The sequence below is a fragment of the Corvus kubaryi genome, unplaced genomic scaffold (assembly GCF_017639235.1).
Source record: "Corvus kubaryi isolate FWS band 111438036 unplaced genomic scaffold, C.kubaryi_AGA036_p1.0 37398, whole genome shotgun sequence".
Lineage (NCBI taxonomy): Eukaryota > Metazoa > Chordata > Aves > Passeriformes > Corvidae > Corvus > Corvus kubaryi.
Genome location: NW_024581137.1, coordinates 15739424 through 15756966, shown reverse-complemented (window position 1 = coordinate 15756966; position 17543 = coordinate 15739424). Strand labels below are relative to the sequence as shown.

Sequence of the window (17543 nt, the reverse complement as noted above, 5' to 3'; positions counted from 1 at the left end):
CATATGTAATGAAAGGAAAAGGAAAAGGCAGGCAGATGGTCAGTAAATTATGTACCCTCATCACAAAGATCCCCAGGAGTAGCCAAATTATACAATGCTTCACAAGAGACATCAAGATAAAAGTGTGGGCTCTTTAAATAGACTGACCTCCAACTCCAGCTGAAATCAGCAGAAAAAGCAGAGTGATACAATGAAAAGGAGGAAAAAGTAATTAGCCTGCATCAGCTGTGCTCCAGTTAAATGGGTAAGAGCACGTGGCTGCTTTGAAAGAGGATATCCAGATGGAAAGATGCATACTATGACAATGTAAACTCTGTGAACTTTATCATTATGTCAGAATCTTATTTAAAATTATTCCCAACTGATATAATTAAAATGTATTCGAAACTACAGACTTCCTTGGTTTCAAAATTACTTAAAGATGCATGTATTCCTTGTATTAGCCTTCTAAAAATAACACGAACATAAATTGCTGATGCCCAGCTTAGGAGAGTATATGTACAGCTCTTCTAAACTATAAAGAAAAAATTTTAATGGTTCCTAAAGTGTTATAATGATTTCTTTCATTCTTTAATGCAAATGATGCGAATTGGAAACATTTCCATCACAAAAGAAAAGCTCAGAGACCAAAATATTATCAAGTTGGAATAGTTACACTGAGTGTGTTTTCTATTAAACCTGGGACTTGCAACCACCTTCTTTCCCACAAAATGCAGGGGCACCTGAAGGTCAGGACATGGCTACTTTAAATAATGACAACATCAGATCAAACCTGAAAAGCAAGTCTAGGGTATAAATTTAAAAAACAAGCATGCAAGCCCTGTGAGCACTTTATTTTTGGTGCCAATGCAGCAATTCAATGTTCAGCAGCAAATTCAAAACCAATCAAAATATGGGCAAAAAATCTCCACAAGTTGCAAAACAGCTTTACAGTTGAATTCAAAAATAACAGCTTTGGGTGGAACCAGAGTTGCATGTAGAATTTTAACTCGTTAAAGGTAAGTCTCACTCTCCACCACAAGGTTAGCTATCATCAACATTTTCCACTATTATTAGAGAATCTCAATAAATTCCCAGGGAAAAATATAAATTATATATAGGAAAAAGGAAAATTTGTCTGTAATATTTTGGACATCACTTCATTATGGAGCTATTAGGCTAAATCAGGCAGAAGATCAAGCAAGTCCCACCATACTAAGGAAGAAGGAATGGACATTCCTTACCAAATGGCATGAAGTTGTGTCCAGGGAGGTTTAGGTCAGATATTAGGAACAGCTTTTTTACCTAGAGGATGGTCAGGCACTGAACAGGCTCCCTGGGAGTGGTCACAGCACCAGCCTGACAGAGTCCAAGAAACATTTGGAGAATGCTCTCAGGCACATGGTGTGACTTCTGGGGATGTCCTGTGCAGGGCCAGGAGTTGGACTTGGTGATCCTTGTGGGTCCCTTCCAACTCAGGATATTCTGTGACAGCTTTTTTATTAAAAGAAAGAGTAAGACTAATGCAAAGATGGTCAAGGATCTACTCTGGGATTTAAATTAAAGAATGAAGGAATCAAGCAGGCAAGCACAGGCCTTCAACAAACTAGGCACACATTGGGGACTGTAAAAAGTGTACTGAAACATCAGATGACAATGAACATAAGGTCAATAACTTCAAAGAGAGAAACAAAGGCATGGGAATTTATATTGTATATTCCTGTGCAGAATAGGAAAGACACCTATATGGCAGCTGACAAACCCAATATAAGCTGGAGAAGTGCAAATACAGTTTTAAAACAGAAAATGCCACTGTCAGTGAAAACAGTTCTGCATCCATGTGGAATCTGAAGGGCAGCCAGGGGAGTAAGGCTATTGAAGTTAGTCCAGTTCATTTGGCAGTGACACAGCATAAGCTTTTAAGTTTACCCCAGTTACAAGGCAACAGCAGACTAATCAGCCCTCAAACAGCACTTTTAGTTAAATACAACAAGATACAATGATCATCCTAATGTTTCCCTGAAGAGGCATATAGAAGGGATGCAGTGCATCATTTGGTTCTGCATCCAAATGCAGCTGGTTCTACATCAATGGCATACACGAGCCAGCTGGTGCCATAGCAAGTCAATGAGTTTTTCCAAATATTTGAAAAACAAAAGCCTCAAACCTCATATTTTAAATTGATTTGGTTTTTAATTGAAATTGAATTGAAAAACAAACCTTGAATCCCTCTGATTAAGTTTATCATTACAAATCCAGATTACCACAATGGACAGTTTTCTGCTTCAAAATCACAACATCCCACGTTGGTGGTGTGGAATAAAACTGAGTATCTCACAAAATTGTGACATTTACCTCTGATAGTTGCAGTTAATATTTTATGATGAATTTCAAACTAAAAAGTAGCTGAACAATACACTGTAGGCCTTTCGAACAAAACAATTATTCATAGGGAGCTACAGCAATGATTCCAGTTCCAATGACTTACATGCTCTTCTAGAAGAGACTGCTCAAACCAAGAATTGGCTTGTCATGTATTTTTATTCTGCCATCTTTAAGTGCAAAAGCAGGTAAATTTATACAGATCACCTACGCAATCTACACCCAAATAGTATGGACTTTCTTTGGATTCACAGTGCCCTAAAATTTTCTTAGCAAATAAGCACCTTTGTAGAGCCAGAATTGGTAAAATTTTGCTTTGCTGTCAGCAGCAGTAGCATGGTGGTGGTAGCAGCCACTCCAAGCCCTCTGCTTGGAGAGGAGATTTTTTCAGCCCTGTTGCTTTCTTGTCTTCAGAGACTAGTCTTACTAGTTTACATCTAGGTTCCTCTTTCGGAGAATGCAAAGAGTGGCAAAGAAACAAGAGCAGAAATCACGATTCTGGTAGTTGATGCAATGTGGCTCTGCTTTGATTACCTGTTTTTACATGCAAAATTGTAAAGTTCTCAAGGGGAGAAAGAAAAAAATCAATCCTTTCAATTTTTCAAAAAAATTAAAAAAAAAATCAGGCAGATCCTGAAATATCTGTTAACAGATGAGGTCAGTGCATCTATACAGAAATGCATCTTGGACATTTCAATTCTCAGTCAGATACCAGGGAGTCTGTATTCTGGCCTGGTTACAACATAACTGATACAATACATTTTTAAGCTACTACCAAACATGAGGGAAGATGCAAAACAGTGGTTCCAGTAAAACTGCTTTTACTTTCCTTTGCACAAACTTGAACTCCATCAATTCATGTCAACAGCACGTTCTCTTATTACGCAATGGTTTTAAACCAAACCAGCTTAATGAACTTGGTATCCCTGGTCAATCAGTATTTGAATAGAAGACTTCTCAAAACACATTCGCAGTAATTCAGACTGTTTTTCTAAATCACTTATTCTCAGAGTTTCATAAGTGCTCTTTTCCTTCAGGAAACAATTTGTATTAGGCCCTAAAGCTCCTCACAGTAAACGCAGAAGAGGCTCACACTGCTGACAATCTCTAAGTCCCATTCTGATGCTACAGGTTAAGAATCAGTGTACTGAATCAATCAAGTGAATTATCTACTTACAAAGCAGCTCCAAAGATTCCTGTTTACTGTAGGTTTATCAAAATCTGTCAGACTACTGAAGTCAAACCAGGCTTAAAATCTGTTCTGGAGATGTGTGAGGTTTCTGTATCTATAAAAAACAGCTCATGAGAGGCAGGCATATAACTGAGGTAATCTGAAATGTGCATCTGCCTGCCCATGACAAAAGCAGCCTTAAACTCTCCATCCAAGTTTAAAATACTATGTATCTGATATATCACTGTGTCCCGCAGTGGTAGGGAGGAGAAGAGAGATCCAGCAGGCAGGCATTGTGCAGCAAGATTGATTTATTTAATTATTTTACAACTCTTTTACAGACTTTTTTCTTCATAGTCTAATTGGACAAAGGATCAGCCACCCCTTGGGGTGATTGGCTAAAATCCTAAAACATCCATTGTCAAAATATTTTTTTCTACTGTACTATAAACAAATCTTTGCAAGGTCACAGGTGTTCATAGCTTATAGAACTCTACTAATATCTTCCGTGAGAGAGAAAAATATCTCACAGGACTGGAAAGAAGCAAGAGAAATTCTTGCTAGCAGCAATATTTGTATCCACATTGATAAATAATTAAACTGCAGGGGAAGTAAGCAAAAGAATTTTTTTTTTTGGCGCTGCTGGCAGTATAGAATTCCTCCTATAGATATTCCTACCAAACCAGTTATTCAGGGTTAAGAAAGAGTGGAAGCACTGTAAAACCTTCTTTTTCTTGATATCTTCCTTAGATAATGTGTGTGTGTATATATATATATATATATATATATGCATGCATATATATGACTGAGAACAGTGTGTAAGAGTCACAGCTTTCATGGAAAGCTATCCTAAGAAAAAGTTGTGAAAAGTTAAGGAACCATGAATTAAGAACCATCAAATAGACAACATGGCTAAAGGCAGTATTTACAGGAATGGCTTAGGATGATTAGAAACACTGATGAAAGTACATTAACAACAAAGAAATATCTAGAACTGCATGAGAAGAGGGAATAATTCAGCTGCCCTGTTAATGAGGTAAAGAAAGCACTTTCATTAATATACAGTAAAATATTTTGTTGGTTATAGTATTTTGACATCTTAAATCTCATAAATACAAGAACAGATGAGAACTCCTCTCAGTTCTTTCTTAGTATTTCATGTCTGCAATCCAATTGCTCAAAAGTTAAGATGAAGGCAAAATTTTTGAGTAGCTTAAAACCGTTCAAAATGTTTCTACCAGCAACAATACACAAATGTCTGCAAAGCCATAGAGAAATCTGACAGCTGAGCACCCAACCCAGTTGGCTCCTCCACAGGAACAAATGCCAAGATAAGTGCATAGTGCTACTTGCAAACACAGACACACTCTAGCTGAAGACATCTGCTGGAGCGTGGCTATAGAGAAATTGTTCACCATGAAGGAACAGAGTTCCTCAATCATTTCCATAACCCCTGATCCACTGCACATTGAAACAAGGATGTAAACAAGTACAGGTCATTCAGATTTTCATCTAAGCTAGTTCAGTATTGAACTGATTTTTAAGAATGTAAATATTTCCTAACAAAAAAATGACAACGTGATCCCACATTTCATTTCTATGGCTCTCCCATGGGATGATTTACCAGGCAGAAGGTTCCTGGAAATCAGCCCCAACAGAAGATCTTCCTGGTAGAGGATGGTCCAGGCCACAAGTTCAGGGAGAGACCATGTGGCTTTTACCACCTCTCATACGTAAGCATTCCATTCCCTCCTGACTTCCCAGGAGTACATGTGGTTTTATTCAATTATGTAAACTTTGAGAAAATAACTCTTCACTCTCCATGAGTTGAAGACAGAGGATCTGAAGAGGTTTAGTTGGACAGACACAGAAGCAGGCTTCCAGCTCTGGTAGAGAGGAATCATCCCGTTCAAATATGACCACTCTCAATAAGAACAAAGACGTCTATTTTCCCTCCTTTGCACATGCATTACATTTCACAAACTCGACTACAAAGGCAGAAAATGATATTTGAGCTAGTGGAATAATATGATATTTCATATATATTGACTCAACATGACACTATTTGTTTCCAGTTGAGACAACATGTCTGATTCAAATGAGTTGAAGCTAAAAGACTAGCTGATTTAAAAAGACAGGATAAAAAGCACAGTGGCTGTATTTAAACGCTGAGACAAGGAGAAGGCTCATGAAAAAGCAACAGTGATGGATGAGATAAAAACAAGAGGGAGTTATTATAAAACAGATTTAAAATACATAAACAAACACATTATTACCTGGGGTCTAAAAAGAAATCTCATCAAAACCTAATGATGTTCATATCTCTGAGCTAGGCACAGGAGGAAAAAGTTCCCAGTACCAGCTTCTAATCAAATATTTGCCAACACAAAAAAATTACAGCCTTTAGTTTTCAGAATTCTAACTTTGCATAAGTAGTTGGGAAAGACCTGTGAGAGCATTCTCTTTCTTTTTAAGAAGAGTAATATAAATTACAGTTCCAGGCTTTGAGCTTGTGCATCTATATTTTTAAACACGTACTAAGTGCATTAGTGGCTGAACAGAATATTATGAATGATGCTGTGTAGGATATGGAGAAAAACTGCATAGCAGATTCCCTCCATGTGGAGAACTTTTCTTTTTCCAGAAAGAGTTAATGACAGGAGGCCCTCAGCAGGCAAACCCTTGGAAGAGAGGGTGCCTCCAAAATATTAGAAAGGAAAGGAAAGGCTTCGAAAGAAAAATATCCGATTAGATGAATTCAGGCTGAGAACTCACCAAGATAAAACATTCAATTAGCCTGCAGCCTGACCTCACAGACTTCCAATGGTGCTTGAAAAAGATGAGCTGTCTTTGACAGTCACACCATACAAAAAGACTTCAAGAAAGTATATCAGGAACAGAAATCAGAAGCTAAAAGCAAATCTTGGCAGCAACAGAGGTTACCAAGTAGTTTTGAGTAAAGAAACATTCATTAGCATCAACAGAGACTTGATGAAAAAGGAGAAAGAAAAGTATGATATAAAATTATGAGGATGAAATAAACCATAAAGGCATATACGCAGGCACAATGCCATGGTGTAAATAAAATCACAGCTTTCAGTTTGATGAGTGAAAACAAGGTAAGTCTAATGGCTCCTAAAAGACTTAAGCATCACCTTCTAGGAACATCCCTTGGGAAATGAATGCAGCCAGACTGCTCCCATTTATTCCTATATCCAAAGGTCAGTAATCAACACCTGCACTCCCAGATCATCACCTGCAAGTTGTGAAGGGCATAGAGCTGTACACAAGACCAAGTGCTCTGAAGACCTGAATGATCTGGGCAGGAGGGGCCAATCACCTTGACTGTCAGCCCCAAGTCAGGAAAGGTAGGACCTTGGCTACGTTGTGGCTTAATTAGAAAGAATCCCATTGCCTTTCTTTCCTGATGAAGGTCGTGATCATTTCAGGTAAAGACTCAATTCTTCCCCATTGGCTTTCATAAATCACAATCTGCATGGATCCAATTTTACAACAGATCTAGAATTTCTTTAAAGACTTTGATCTACGCTTTGGCCAGAGAACATGCAGGTAGTATTTCCAATTATCAGCCTTCTCGAAGAGAAAAAATCCCAAATCTGCAAACGAATCAGAAGCTTCTTCACTATGAGATAGCTAATTTCATAACCTCTATTCAGTGAAAGGATCTCCTTGCCATCATATTAATCTGATATAAAATATAAGAATTTTGTAATTTCCTTTACTTGTCAGAGAATAATCTTCCTAAGATGGTATGTTCATCTTACTGTAACCCCCTTACTTACAGTTAATTTTATACAGGATGTTTGTTCACCAAGTTGAAATCTTAAGAATGGAATGAGAAAAATAATATCTAGAATATGCTCTAGCATTGACTAGAGTATTATTTCAAAAATTTCTCCAAACCCATCAAACATCCAATAAACCAGCCCACTGTGAAGCCTTGCAGTTTTTTAAAGCAGAGAATAAATCCCGAATCACGGCCCAGAAATCTCTGTGGAAATGCAACAACAGGTTATGGCACTGCATTTCTGCAATGCTCTAAAATAAACATAGTTCAAATAACTACCCAAACAAGCCCATGTTCTGTGACAGGTTAGGTATGCTGAATCTTCAAAACATAGATTGCCTTTTTATACAGTCACAGACAAATCAGAAGAATAAAATCCCAAATGGCATTGAGAAAATGAGCAGGGATTTTCTCAGTGTCTCTTTTAATACAGGACCAAGGAACTTAAAATTAATCACCAAGAGGCAAGTTCAAAAAAGCCAAGTAATTTTACCTTATTCAACCCCCACTTAAGCTGCTGAACCCTTATGTCCCAGGATATCCTGAAATTTTATTTTTCATATACAAAAACTTTTAGAATTATCTGAACTAAGTTATGGAAATTATTCTACCAACTTTTTTTTTACAATTACAAAGGCATAAACTTCTGTTTAAGAACTCCCTGAACTGCAGATCACTGAGAGCTGGAAGAACAAGCTGGAAAGACACTTTTATATTTCTGTGATCCCATATTTCTTCACTGTCACCAACTAGCAACTAGGCGCCAGATGGGGTTAGACAGCCTCAAGCCTCATTCTGTACGGTTGCTTGGTGGTAGTTCTTGTTTCTGATCATTGAAACTTCCAGTTCCATCCAAACGCTTCATCTATTACTTGTTCATCAAAATGAACTAAAAAGGAGGTATTTTTTCACATTTACTTATATGTGGTGGGATTTTTCCCTCTCCACAGTATTTTTGTGTTTATTTTGGAACTGTTTGGTAGAGTCATGGAATATATCATCCCACAGACTCCCCTATTTCATGGCTTGTTGGCTTCTGCAGTGGGCTGTAACAGCCACAGATGGGTAACATGAAAAATACTTTTGGGTATCTATGGAAACAAATAGCTGAAGTCTGCCTCAGGGTCTTCTCTTCAGATCCTTCCCCCAGACTAGGAAGGGGCAGGGAATCTCCCCCAGTCTCAAATATGGAGAGGAGAGAAATGTGGCAGCAGGTGCTGGGAATGGAAATAGAGCTGAGGTAGGTGAAATTCAGAAATGAAAGAAAAGAGAGAGCAGGACTAAGAGGAAAAGCAAATACAGATGAAGAGCAAGACTGTGTCCTTGCTATAGCCTGATTCTTATGAAGCCTGTTTAGTAGGCTCCACTGGTATGCTGTACCTTAACTAGTTTCATGCATTTCCTAGCTCACTGGTCTCTATCATCTGTTTGCACGAGGGTCTGTGTGGATGTGCAGGTTGATGTGAAAGGAAAAGGAAACCCAGAAAAACCAGTTTTGTTTGTTTAGTCTTGCCAAGCTGATCCTTGAAATGTCATGCTAAATTACAAGTGAATAACTTTTGTTTTAAGAATATCAACACACTTTTGTCAAAGCTCACTGAGTTTCACAAAGGGGACTTCAGAGAATATTTCAACAAAAAAATCTATTTCAGTAAACAAACTTATCCATTCTAATGATTTCATCCAATTCCATCAAGACAAATTTTAGCACGTGCATGTTGTCTTTGGACGCTGCTTTATTTACTCTGCAGTTATTGAGATTTAATAAAAGCTTTGGGTAAAAAGCAAAACCTCCAGCTGGCTGTTCAAATCCACAAGGCAGCAGACACTCTACTGTCCTGCTGCTGAAAGCCAGAAGAGTACTATTACAGAAAGCCCTCCCCAGTTCCCAAACATGGCTACTTGTCTTCCTAAGCTCCTGTTCTCTTTTCATAGCTACAGACACCACATTCCATCTGGCTATGCCAGGCTGTATGACACCTCCTGATCTCATGTAAATCTTGTATGACCAGACACAGCTCAGCAACTTACTCAGCTTTCAAAATAATGTGTACTATGGGTATTTGCCATATGCAGATGACCTGTGAAAAGGTCCACGCTAATTTCTTAGGAATAAGGAGTCAATGAGAATTCCAGTGCCAGCACATCTCAGCTGAAGACTCCAATGCTATACACAGTTAACATTTATTGCACATGGACATTCACACTCTAGGTGGGTAAAATAATCATTGGAGCAAAGGAATTTGTCATCATGTACCTCAGTCATTCACCATCTGATACTTAGTGCAATGTTTAAACTCCTTGAACACATTCAAATCAAAATGGAAAAAAAGCCATTGAATTATTATCTTAAACAAACAGTTTAAGTACAACGTTTGGCCACCCTGCAAGTGTGTACCTGCCTAAAATTAAGGCCAGAAGAGCTAAAATTTGGATCAGCAAATTGGCTTTTAGTACATAAATACAGCATCATCTTAAATTCTGCTGTATCACACCCTGTCATGTTAGGCTTCATGTGAGAGAAAGAGTAAACTGCTGATTTTCCTGGGAGACACAACATATCATTTACATTCTAGATTGGTGGAGATAGTGCTTTTCAGCCAGCACCAACACACGCACAAAGAGAAATGTATGGGAGGTGTCTGTGCACACTTGTGCATGTGCCGGTGTGTTTACAGAGAAACACCAGACAAGAAGAGAAAACCAGCAAGCATATCTCTCCCAGAGCTGGGGACAGCACCAAGAATTCTTTGAGTATTTGTCCAAGTTCCTAATGGTTTCACATCTGAGGAATTATGTGTCCCTCATCAAATCATCCAGGGAACTACAGGCCCACCAATTTCACCTCAGTTCCTGGGAAGTTGATAGAGCAGTTAATCCTAGGCACATTAAGGATAAGAAAATCATCATGAGTAGACAACCAGGAGAAAAGTCATGCCTGACCAACTTGACAAACTTCTAAGATGAAGTAGATCTACCTGACCTGGTAGATGAGGGAAGAGCAGTGGATATTTTCTACCTGGACCCCAATAAAGCCTTTGATGCTGCCTCCTGTTAAGATCTTCATAGAGGAGCTGTTGATACAGGGAATGGATGAGCAGACAGTGAGGTGGATTGAAAACTGTCCAGGTCCAGAGGCTGGTTATCAGTGGGACAAATTCTAGTTGGATGCCAGTGATTAGCAGTGGGCCACAGGGGTCAGTACTGGATCCTGTTTAAGATCTTCATTAATGACGTGGATGATGGGGCAGACTGTACCTTCAGCAAGTTTGTAGGTGACACACCTGGAGCACTCAGGGGGCATCTTATGAATGTAATAGCTGAAGGGAGGGTCCAAAGACAACTGAGCTGGGCTTCTTTTCACTGGTGGCTAGCAACAGAACCAGAGGTAATGGACACTAGTTGAAACATAGGAAGATGAGGATACATATTTTCACTTGTGACAGTGACGAAGCACTGGCACAGGTTACCCAGGGAGTATGCAGAATCCTCCCTCTTACAGATACTCAAAAACACAGTCCTGGGCAACTGGCCCTAGGTGTCCTCACCTGATCAGCACATGGACCATGAGATCTCTAGAGGTCCCTTTCAACCACACCAATTCTGTGTCCAGGAAACAAAATCCCCCAAAACTAAACAAAGCAGGAAAACCACAATTAAAAAAAAAAAAAATCAAGAAGACTACTTAGATGTCATTTCCAATCTCTGGAAACTGCATCTACCCACTCTACAAGAGCATCAACACATTTTCATTCTATATTTACATGTGTGGGTGGCATAATTTACACAAACACACACATATGCACACACAGAACTGCAGAACTGAAAAAAAAATATTTCCTCAGCAACAGGCTGACATATTTTATCAAAATTATCCCAGAGACAAATGTGCACAGATTACTCACTTCTAGGGATTGTCTGCACCTGTAGAGCGACTCCCTCATATCCCAGGGTCTCTAACTTCACGCACAGTGCAACCCCATCAGCCTAAGCCCACATGCTTCAGCTGCATCTGGCCCAGGAGCAGCTGTGCAGCCAGCCCTCGGTACTTTCCACGGATTTCAAAAGCACTTATATGCAAGAGCACAACCTACACAGACCTGTATATCGGACTCCACGCAACCAGAGAATGTGATCAGTATGTATATTTCAGTAATACTTTATCTTGCTACAGAATGTTTGGATCTCCAAGGGGTTTAAGGTATCTGGAAATTCAAGATCATTTCATGAAGGCACTAAATCCACACTCCTCAGTTCTACTCCTTTTTTTGGGTTGCCATTTAGTGACTCACTTCACTGGTAACTAGATTTTAGGTTTTTTTAATTATTACCTTGTCTGTTTTTTCAGGTCTTGCTGGATCATTGATTGCCATCAGCAGAAGATTCCTCCAGCCAAATTATGTCTTCAGCTATACCTGAGTGACTCTACTCAATTTAGCTCAGCAAATGGAACTTAATTAAAAATTCTGTTAGGAATGTGCTGGCCAGAAAAGACTCATCACATCAGAGTGGTTTTCGCTTTGCAGCACTGATAGGAACACGAACTAATAAAAACTTTTTCTTCATACTAAAATGAATGGCCTGGACTCTCACTAGACAGTAGGAGCAAATGATGTATGATGAGAATTGTATCAGTGGGTAGATCTGTTCAGCAAGAATTACTCTATTCAGACAATCACTTTCCAAATTAAAAACCACATCAAATAGCAGGAATCTCCATTACTACATCAGAATATATAATTTTAGTCTACTTACCCTGCCAAAGACAAACTGGATGTGAAATGCACACAAAGTTATTTGGAGAATTGAAACAGCACAAAAGTTTTCATTCTGTCCATTCCAAATGGGCATTTCATTTATTTTGACCTTTAATCCATTGCTTGGTTAATTTCTACTATTTGTGTGATTACACACAGTGCAGCTAAATGCTTCTTTCTACACAGATACCTAAAATTACCTTTTTTTAGGCTAACTATTATATCACCCTAAATGTCAATACATGGACACACTGATTTTGTAGCACTAAAACAATGGCGAAAGTTTTATTTCTATTTACAGTCTGGTTTTCTACCAGGGATACGTCTAGTGGTTCCACAAGAGCAAACTAAGAAAAGAAGAAGAATACCGTCAAAAAACCCTTAACTTTCCTAGGCTGGTGCTGGACTGCACTGGAAAAATTTCAGAGGTCCACAAGTCAAAACGATTGGAATAAATTGAACAAAATCCTCAAAGTCTGACAAACTTGGCTGAAAATGCTAAATTAAAAGACCCCTAAATTTAAGATTTTGCTTTCTGCATATGCTCACCATTATTTTTTTTATCTTTTCATAGATAACACAATCCTATGCTGAATGCTAAAACTCTTGAAAACAGACAGACGGATATGCACTCAAAATTAACTGGATTTAATACATTCGTAATTTTCTCTACATACTTTCTATTCTCTTTTTAAAGTCACAGCTTTTAGCTTGATTAAGCGCAAACACTCAACTATAACTTTTAAGTAAAATAACCAACATGACATCATTAAAAGTATTACATTCCATTCTATATTCTATATTTACAATTTTAATTTCTTTAAGACATCCTGTTTCCAGTTATGAAAGAAATCATTTCCATGATCAGGCAAAATAACACAAAGCAGGATTTTAATCAAACATGCAATCTGCAATACAAGGCAAATTGATAAGGCAAATACATTAGTTTTACTAACTTCAACAATGAATCCAACTGTAATGCTCAAAATTTGCAAATCAAGCTACTCTGCCACCAAATCCCTTGCCAAGTAATAATAAATCCTCCACTCTTCCACAGTATTCCTCTTCTTTATATTGTAATGCCTGGCGGTCACTATCATTATCTCTGCTATTATATAGCTTTTATGAAAAAAGAAGCCCTAAAGAAAAAAGTTTTATGATGCTTCATTCTTTATTCATCTCAATTTTTAATCTGACTCCAAAGAGAAGTTTAAAGTTTCTGATTCAAAGTATGTTAGGGTTAATGGAAAATCTCCCTTCACTCTTACATGATTATGCCACAGGCTTCAAATTGTTTCTTCTCTTTATTGTTCTTGCTATTTCAATTTTGCCTCAGTTTGTCTATGCCATCCAAAAGTGCCAGAAGAATCAATTTTATTTTATTGAACACTCACCTCAAACCACTGGCCATGCGACTGCATTTTAAGGATGACACAAGGATCTGGTTTTGAGAGGGCATCCCTGTCTGATATGCCTTTGCATGTGACTCGCAACTCCACTTTAGTCAGGCATGGGCTGTTAAAAATTCCCAAGGTATTGGCTGCTGATTCATAGATGTTGCTCATTTTCTTCATTCCTTGTTCTGAAAGAAAGAAAAGCTCTATTAAAAGATGGTGCACACACAGTACAGCCCCTCGTTCCACACAGATGCCAATGCAAAGTTCTGCTAGACAATAACTGTGAATGAGAGCCAGAGACTGAGGGGAAAGAATAAAATCAAAGGAATCCCTATAGAACAAAGAAATAATCATCTCATATGTTTATAAGCCAAGTTCAGAACAAAATTTTCCACCATGCCTCTGAACTCTGGGGGTGAACTGTGACCTCAACCTCCAGCTCTGTTCCTGCTTATAGAGCCACATTTCCCCAGGCCAAAGGATAGATACACAGCATGGTAACTTCAAATTTCTTATGATAACACCTTAACAAAGGTAAACTAAATTTGTTCAGCACACCTCCAATCTGCTTTTATTTCTCTCTATTCCTTCTAAAGAGTATGCACAAAAGTTTCTTACACAAACTTTTGGCATAAATGCCATAGAAGGACCCTTTCATACCAACCTTAAATTCCAAAATACATTTCACTGTTTCCACACATACTGCAGAAGATTACCTGCCTCCATTCCTAAGCAAGTAGCCAAGACTGATGTTCTAAACAGAAGGGCAGAATATTTATGCTGGCATGTTTTGTTGTTATGGAGTGTTTGCTCTTTTGGGTCAAGAATCAGAGTTACATGAACACAGATGGCTGGAATAACAGGGACCTCCAACCCTTACTTCACTGTGAACACCACCACCAATCTTGTAGCAAGAATTTCTCTCAAGAGAAGCAACAAAAATATTTTAACACAGAGCTTACCAAAAATCCCTATATGGCCATTTTTGCATCAATAAAGAATATGGGAACACTCTAATTTGCACATTTGTTCCGAGCTTCAGCCTGACCCTTTAAAAATCTGCTTCCTAATGCCTGGACTACTGCCTTCATCATCTTACCTCATACATAACAGCCACAAAGTATGAATTTCATACTTCTAGAGGGCAGATTTGTCTTGCCAGTTAATCAGCAAGCCTTTTTTGTGCTCTGTTTCAAATCTTTTCACTGTCTCTTCCACAACATCCTGTTCTCAGAGGTTAATGATTTTTGAGAACTGTTTTGATAAAAGTTAAATTTCAAGATATGGAAATGAAAGTAAAGTTTTCTTCCCCCAAATCTTCCAAGTTAAAAATAAACTCAAAACCCACAAAATCACACCTATCCAGTTTTTCTATGAATTAGAAAGGTAAAATTAGAAAGGTATTTCTCAATTCAGAGTAAGAGGAGTTGGCAATTTAGTGCTAATCTCTAATACATACAGACAAATTTCAGGTACGTAAGTCTGAATGATGAGGCAGATTATCTGCTCCCCCGGCAGAAGGGATAAAATCTTGTTAACAACTTACAATTTTTCAAATCTATACAACAACTTACCGACCATTGATCTGCTGTGAATACCCCATTCAGACAGACCTGAAGTGAGCCCAAGTGGACCCCAACCACTCTCTGAAGCGCAGGCTCTACAGGCATATTTGAAATGTGAGCCACACCACAAACATAGTGCCTGACACCCTAAGATCAAAACAGTCACCTTCAGCCCCTCCCAGTTACTTGTAAATATTGTCTAAACTACTGTTCCTTGGATTTACTGCAAGGAAAGAAACATAACTGAGAAAACAGGCAAAACTAAAGAAGATATGGAAAAGGTAATGCTATCAGGCTATGTTATAAAGCAAGGGACTGGAGAGACTGTTGTCTAATTATTCATCATTTTATAATCCCATCTCCTTCAGAAAGCTGCTCAACAAGCTCATCCCACAGATTTACAAGACATTTTTACATGTTGCCCTTTCCAAATTGAAAACCATTCGAAAATTGGGTTAATTCTGTCTCATGCACATCATACATCATTAATAAAATGTCATCCTTTGTGCAGAAATAGGCTGGTGATTTAATTAAACTGGATGATTTCAACACTGAAGAGAAGAGGAAAAAGTAGCAGAGTGAGGGGGAGAGATGTATTTTTCTTCCTCCTACAATAATTATACACTGGTTTTTCAGAACAGCAGGTAAGTACAAAAATTATATTTCTTTTTATCACTACAACTATTATTTCAGCTTTTGCAAGTTCTAAATTTATCAATGGAAAAGATCAAGTCACAGCCTTATTCTTTTGTCTCATTATATTCTTCCTTTAATATAATCACCAGCTTGGGCTGTTGTGCTGATGTCACATCAGGAAGCTGGAGGCCTGGAAAATAGATTTTGAGCCTACTGAAAGTGGCTAAAAAAGGTATTATTTTGCACAAACATAGACATAGATTGCGTAAGAAGTTTTTTTTCAATTAACTACATACATTATTGATGGAGGAAAAAATTATTCATTTTTCTTTGCTACAAACTCTTTCTTTTTCAGTTCTTTAGAACCTTGTTATTCCTTAAATCTCCACATGGCTTCAATATTCACAGAACATGAGCTGTACCCATTAGAGGAAAGCAATGGCACAGATACAAAAAGTAAGTGAGATAAGTGATAGGTCACATATTACTGAAGTTTTCATTTCATTGTTGCATACATTCTCTCTCATTTCCTCTGGAAAACAGGAAAGCGGTGGATCATATGCTTCCCACACAAACTTATTAGCCAGTGCTAAACTGAACTGAATGGGGAAGCAAAACCAGGCCTTTTGTTTTCACCTCTCCGTGGCGAAACATCAAGAAGTAACAGCTGGGAAAAAATTCAAAGTGCACTATGCTGAAATTGAAATGTAATAGGTTACAAAAAAACCCCAAACCAATGAAACCCCCCAAAAACCCCCCAAAGAATGTGTCACATACAAAGAAAAGGTGAGAACCGTGAAGACAGGTCCCTGTCTCCACTCTCTCAAACATATTCTGTACCTGGCATACTTAGAGCTCATTTACTAGAAATTAAAATGCTCTTTTGACCTTTTCAAAGAGATTGATGGCTCAAAGGGATCTTATTGATATATATGATGAGATGGGAAATTAAGGACATGAAGCCAAATTCTTCTCAGTAGCGCCCAGAGACAGGACAAGAGGCAACTGGCACAAACTGAAATTCAAGAAATTCTGATTAAAGAAAAGGAAACTTTTTACTATAAGTTTGGTTGAACACTGATACATGCTTCTTGCAGAACTTGTAAAGTCTTCATCCTTAGAGACACCCAAAACTTGTTGGGACATGGCACCCAAAACTTGTCAGGGCATGGCCCTACTTTAAGCAGAGCAACCTACTTTAAGCAGTGACTTAGAATAGATGATCTGTAGAAGTGATTTCCAACCTCTTCTACTCTGTAACTATGCAGAAAACAAATTGTAAACTTTTTAGGGTACAGACTGTGATACGTTGTTGAGTACTAATCAATTATTTGGGTCCCTTGGCTCCAAAGCCATGCAGAAAATCAAAATAAATACATAAGCCCGGCATTTCTGGTACAAAGTAGTGCTACAAAGGCTCCCACCTGTAGGTATTTCATGAAAAGCAACAGTACACGAGTTCAGAAAATTGTGCCTGCCTAGACACGATTATGATTGGATTACGATGAAAATCAGTATTACACATTTGACAGCTACATCTTTCTCTGTTCAGGGGGACGAAATGACTTAAAAATGTTCCGTCGCCTAGTGCCTGCAGAAGTTAGGATCTTTGTGACATAGAACACAAGCAGTACATGCCTGTCTCTGGGATCTAGAAGACTTGAATTCAGCTCACACAGTCAGATCCACCCTGTTACAAAAAGGTAAGCCATACAACCTCTCCACAAACTCATAACCAGGCTCCTTAGATTCAACATGAAATAAATCCAAGTTTCTATCTGAATTCAGATTTCAAGTTTTCTCCTCTGCCCACAGTGTCATTTTGCTCTCCTACACGCACAATGTCCA

The 17543-nt window shown here is 38.3% G+C and overlaps 1 protein-coding gene across 3 annotated transcripts in view; it reads right to left on the bottom strand.

Moving 5' to 3' along the window:
- Positions 1 to 17543, bottom strand: part of CPNE4 (copine 4) — a 230188-nt gene that overhangs the window by 167095 nt on the left and 45550 nt on the right. For all 3 annotated transcript variants that reach the window (XM_042043748.1, XM_042043746.1, XM_042043747.1), the window contains one exon: positions 13492 to 13679. In XM_042043748.1, the coding sequence (XP_041899682.1) occupies positions 13492 to 13671 (180 nt within the window). In that variant the 5' untranslated portion in view covers positions 13672 to 13679. The remainder of the gene's footprint in view (positions 1 to 13491; positions 13680 to 17543) is intronic.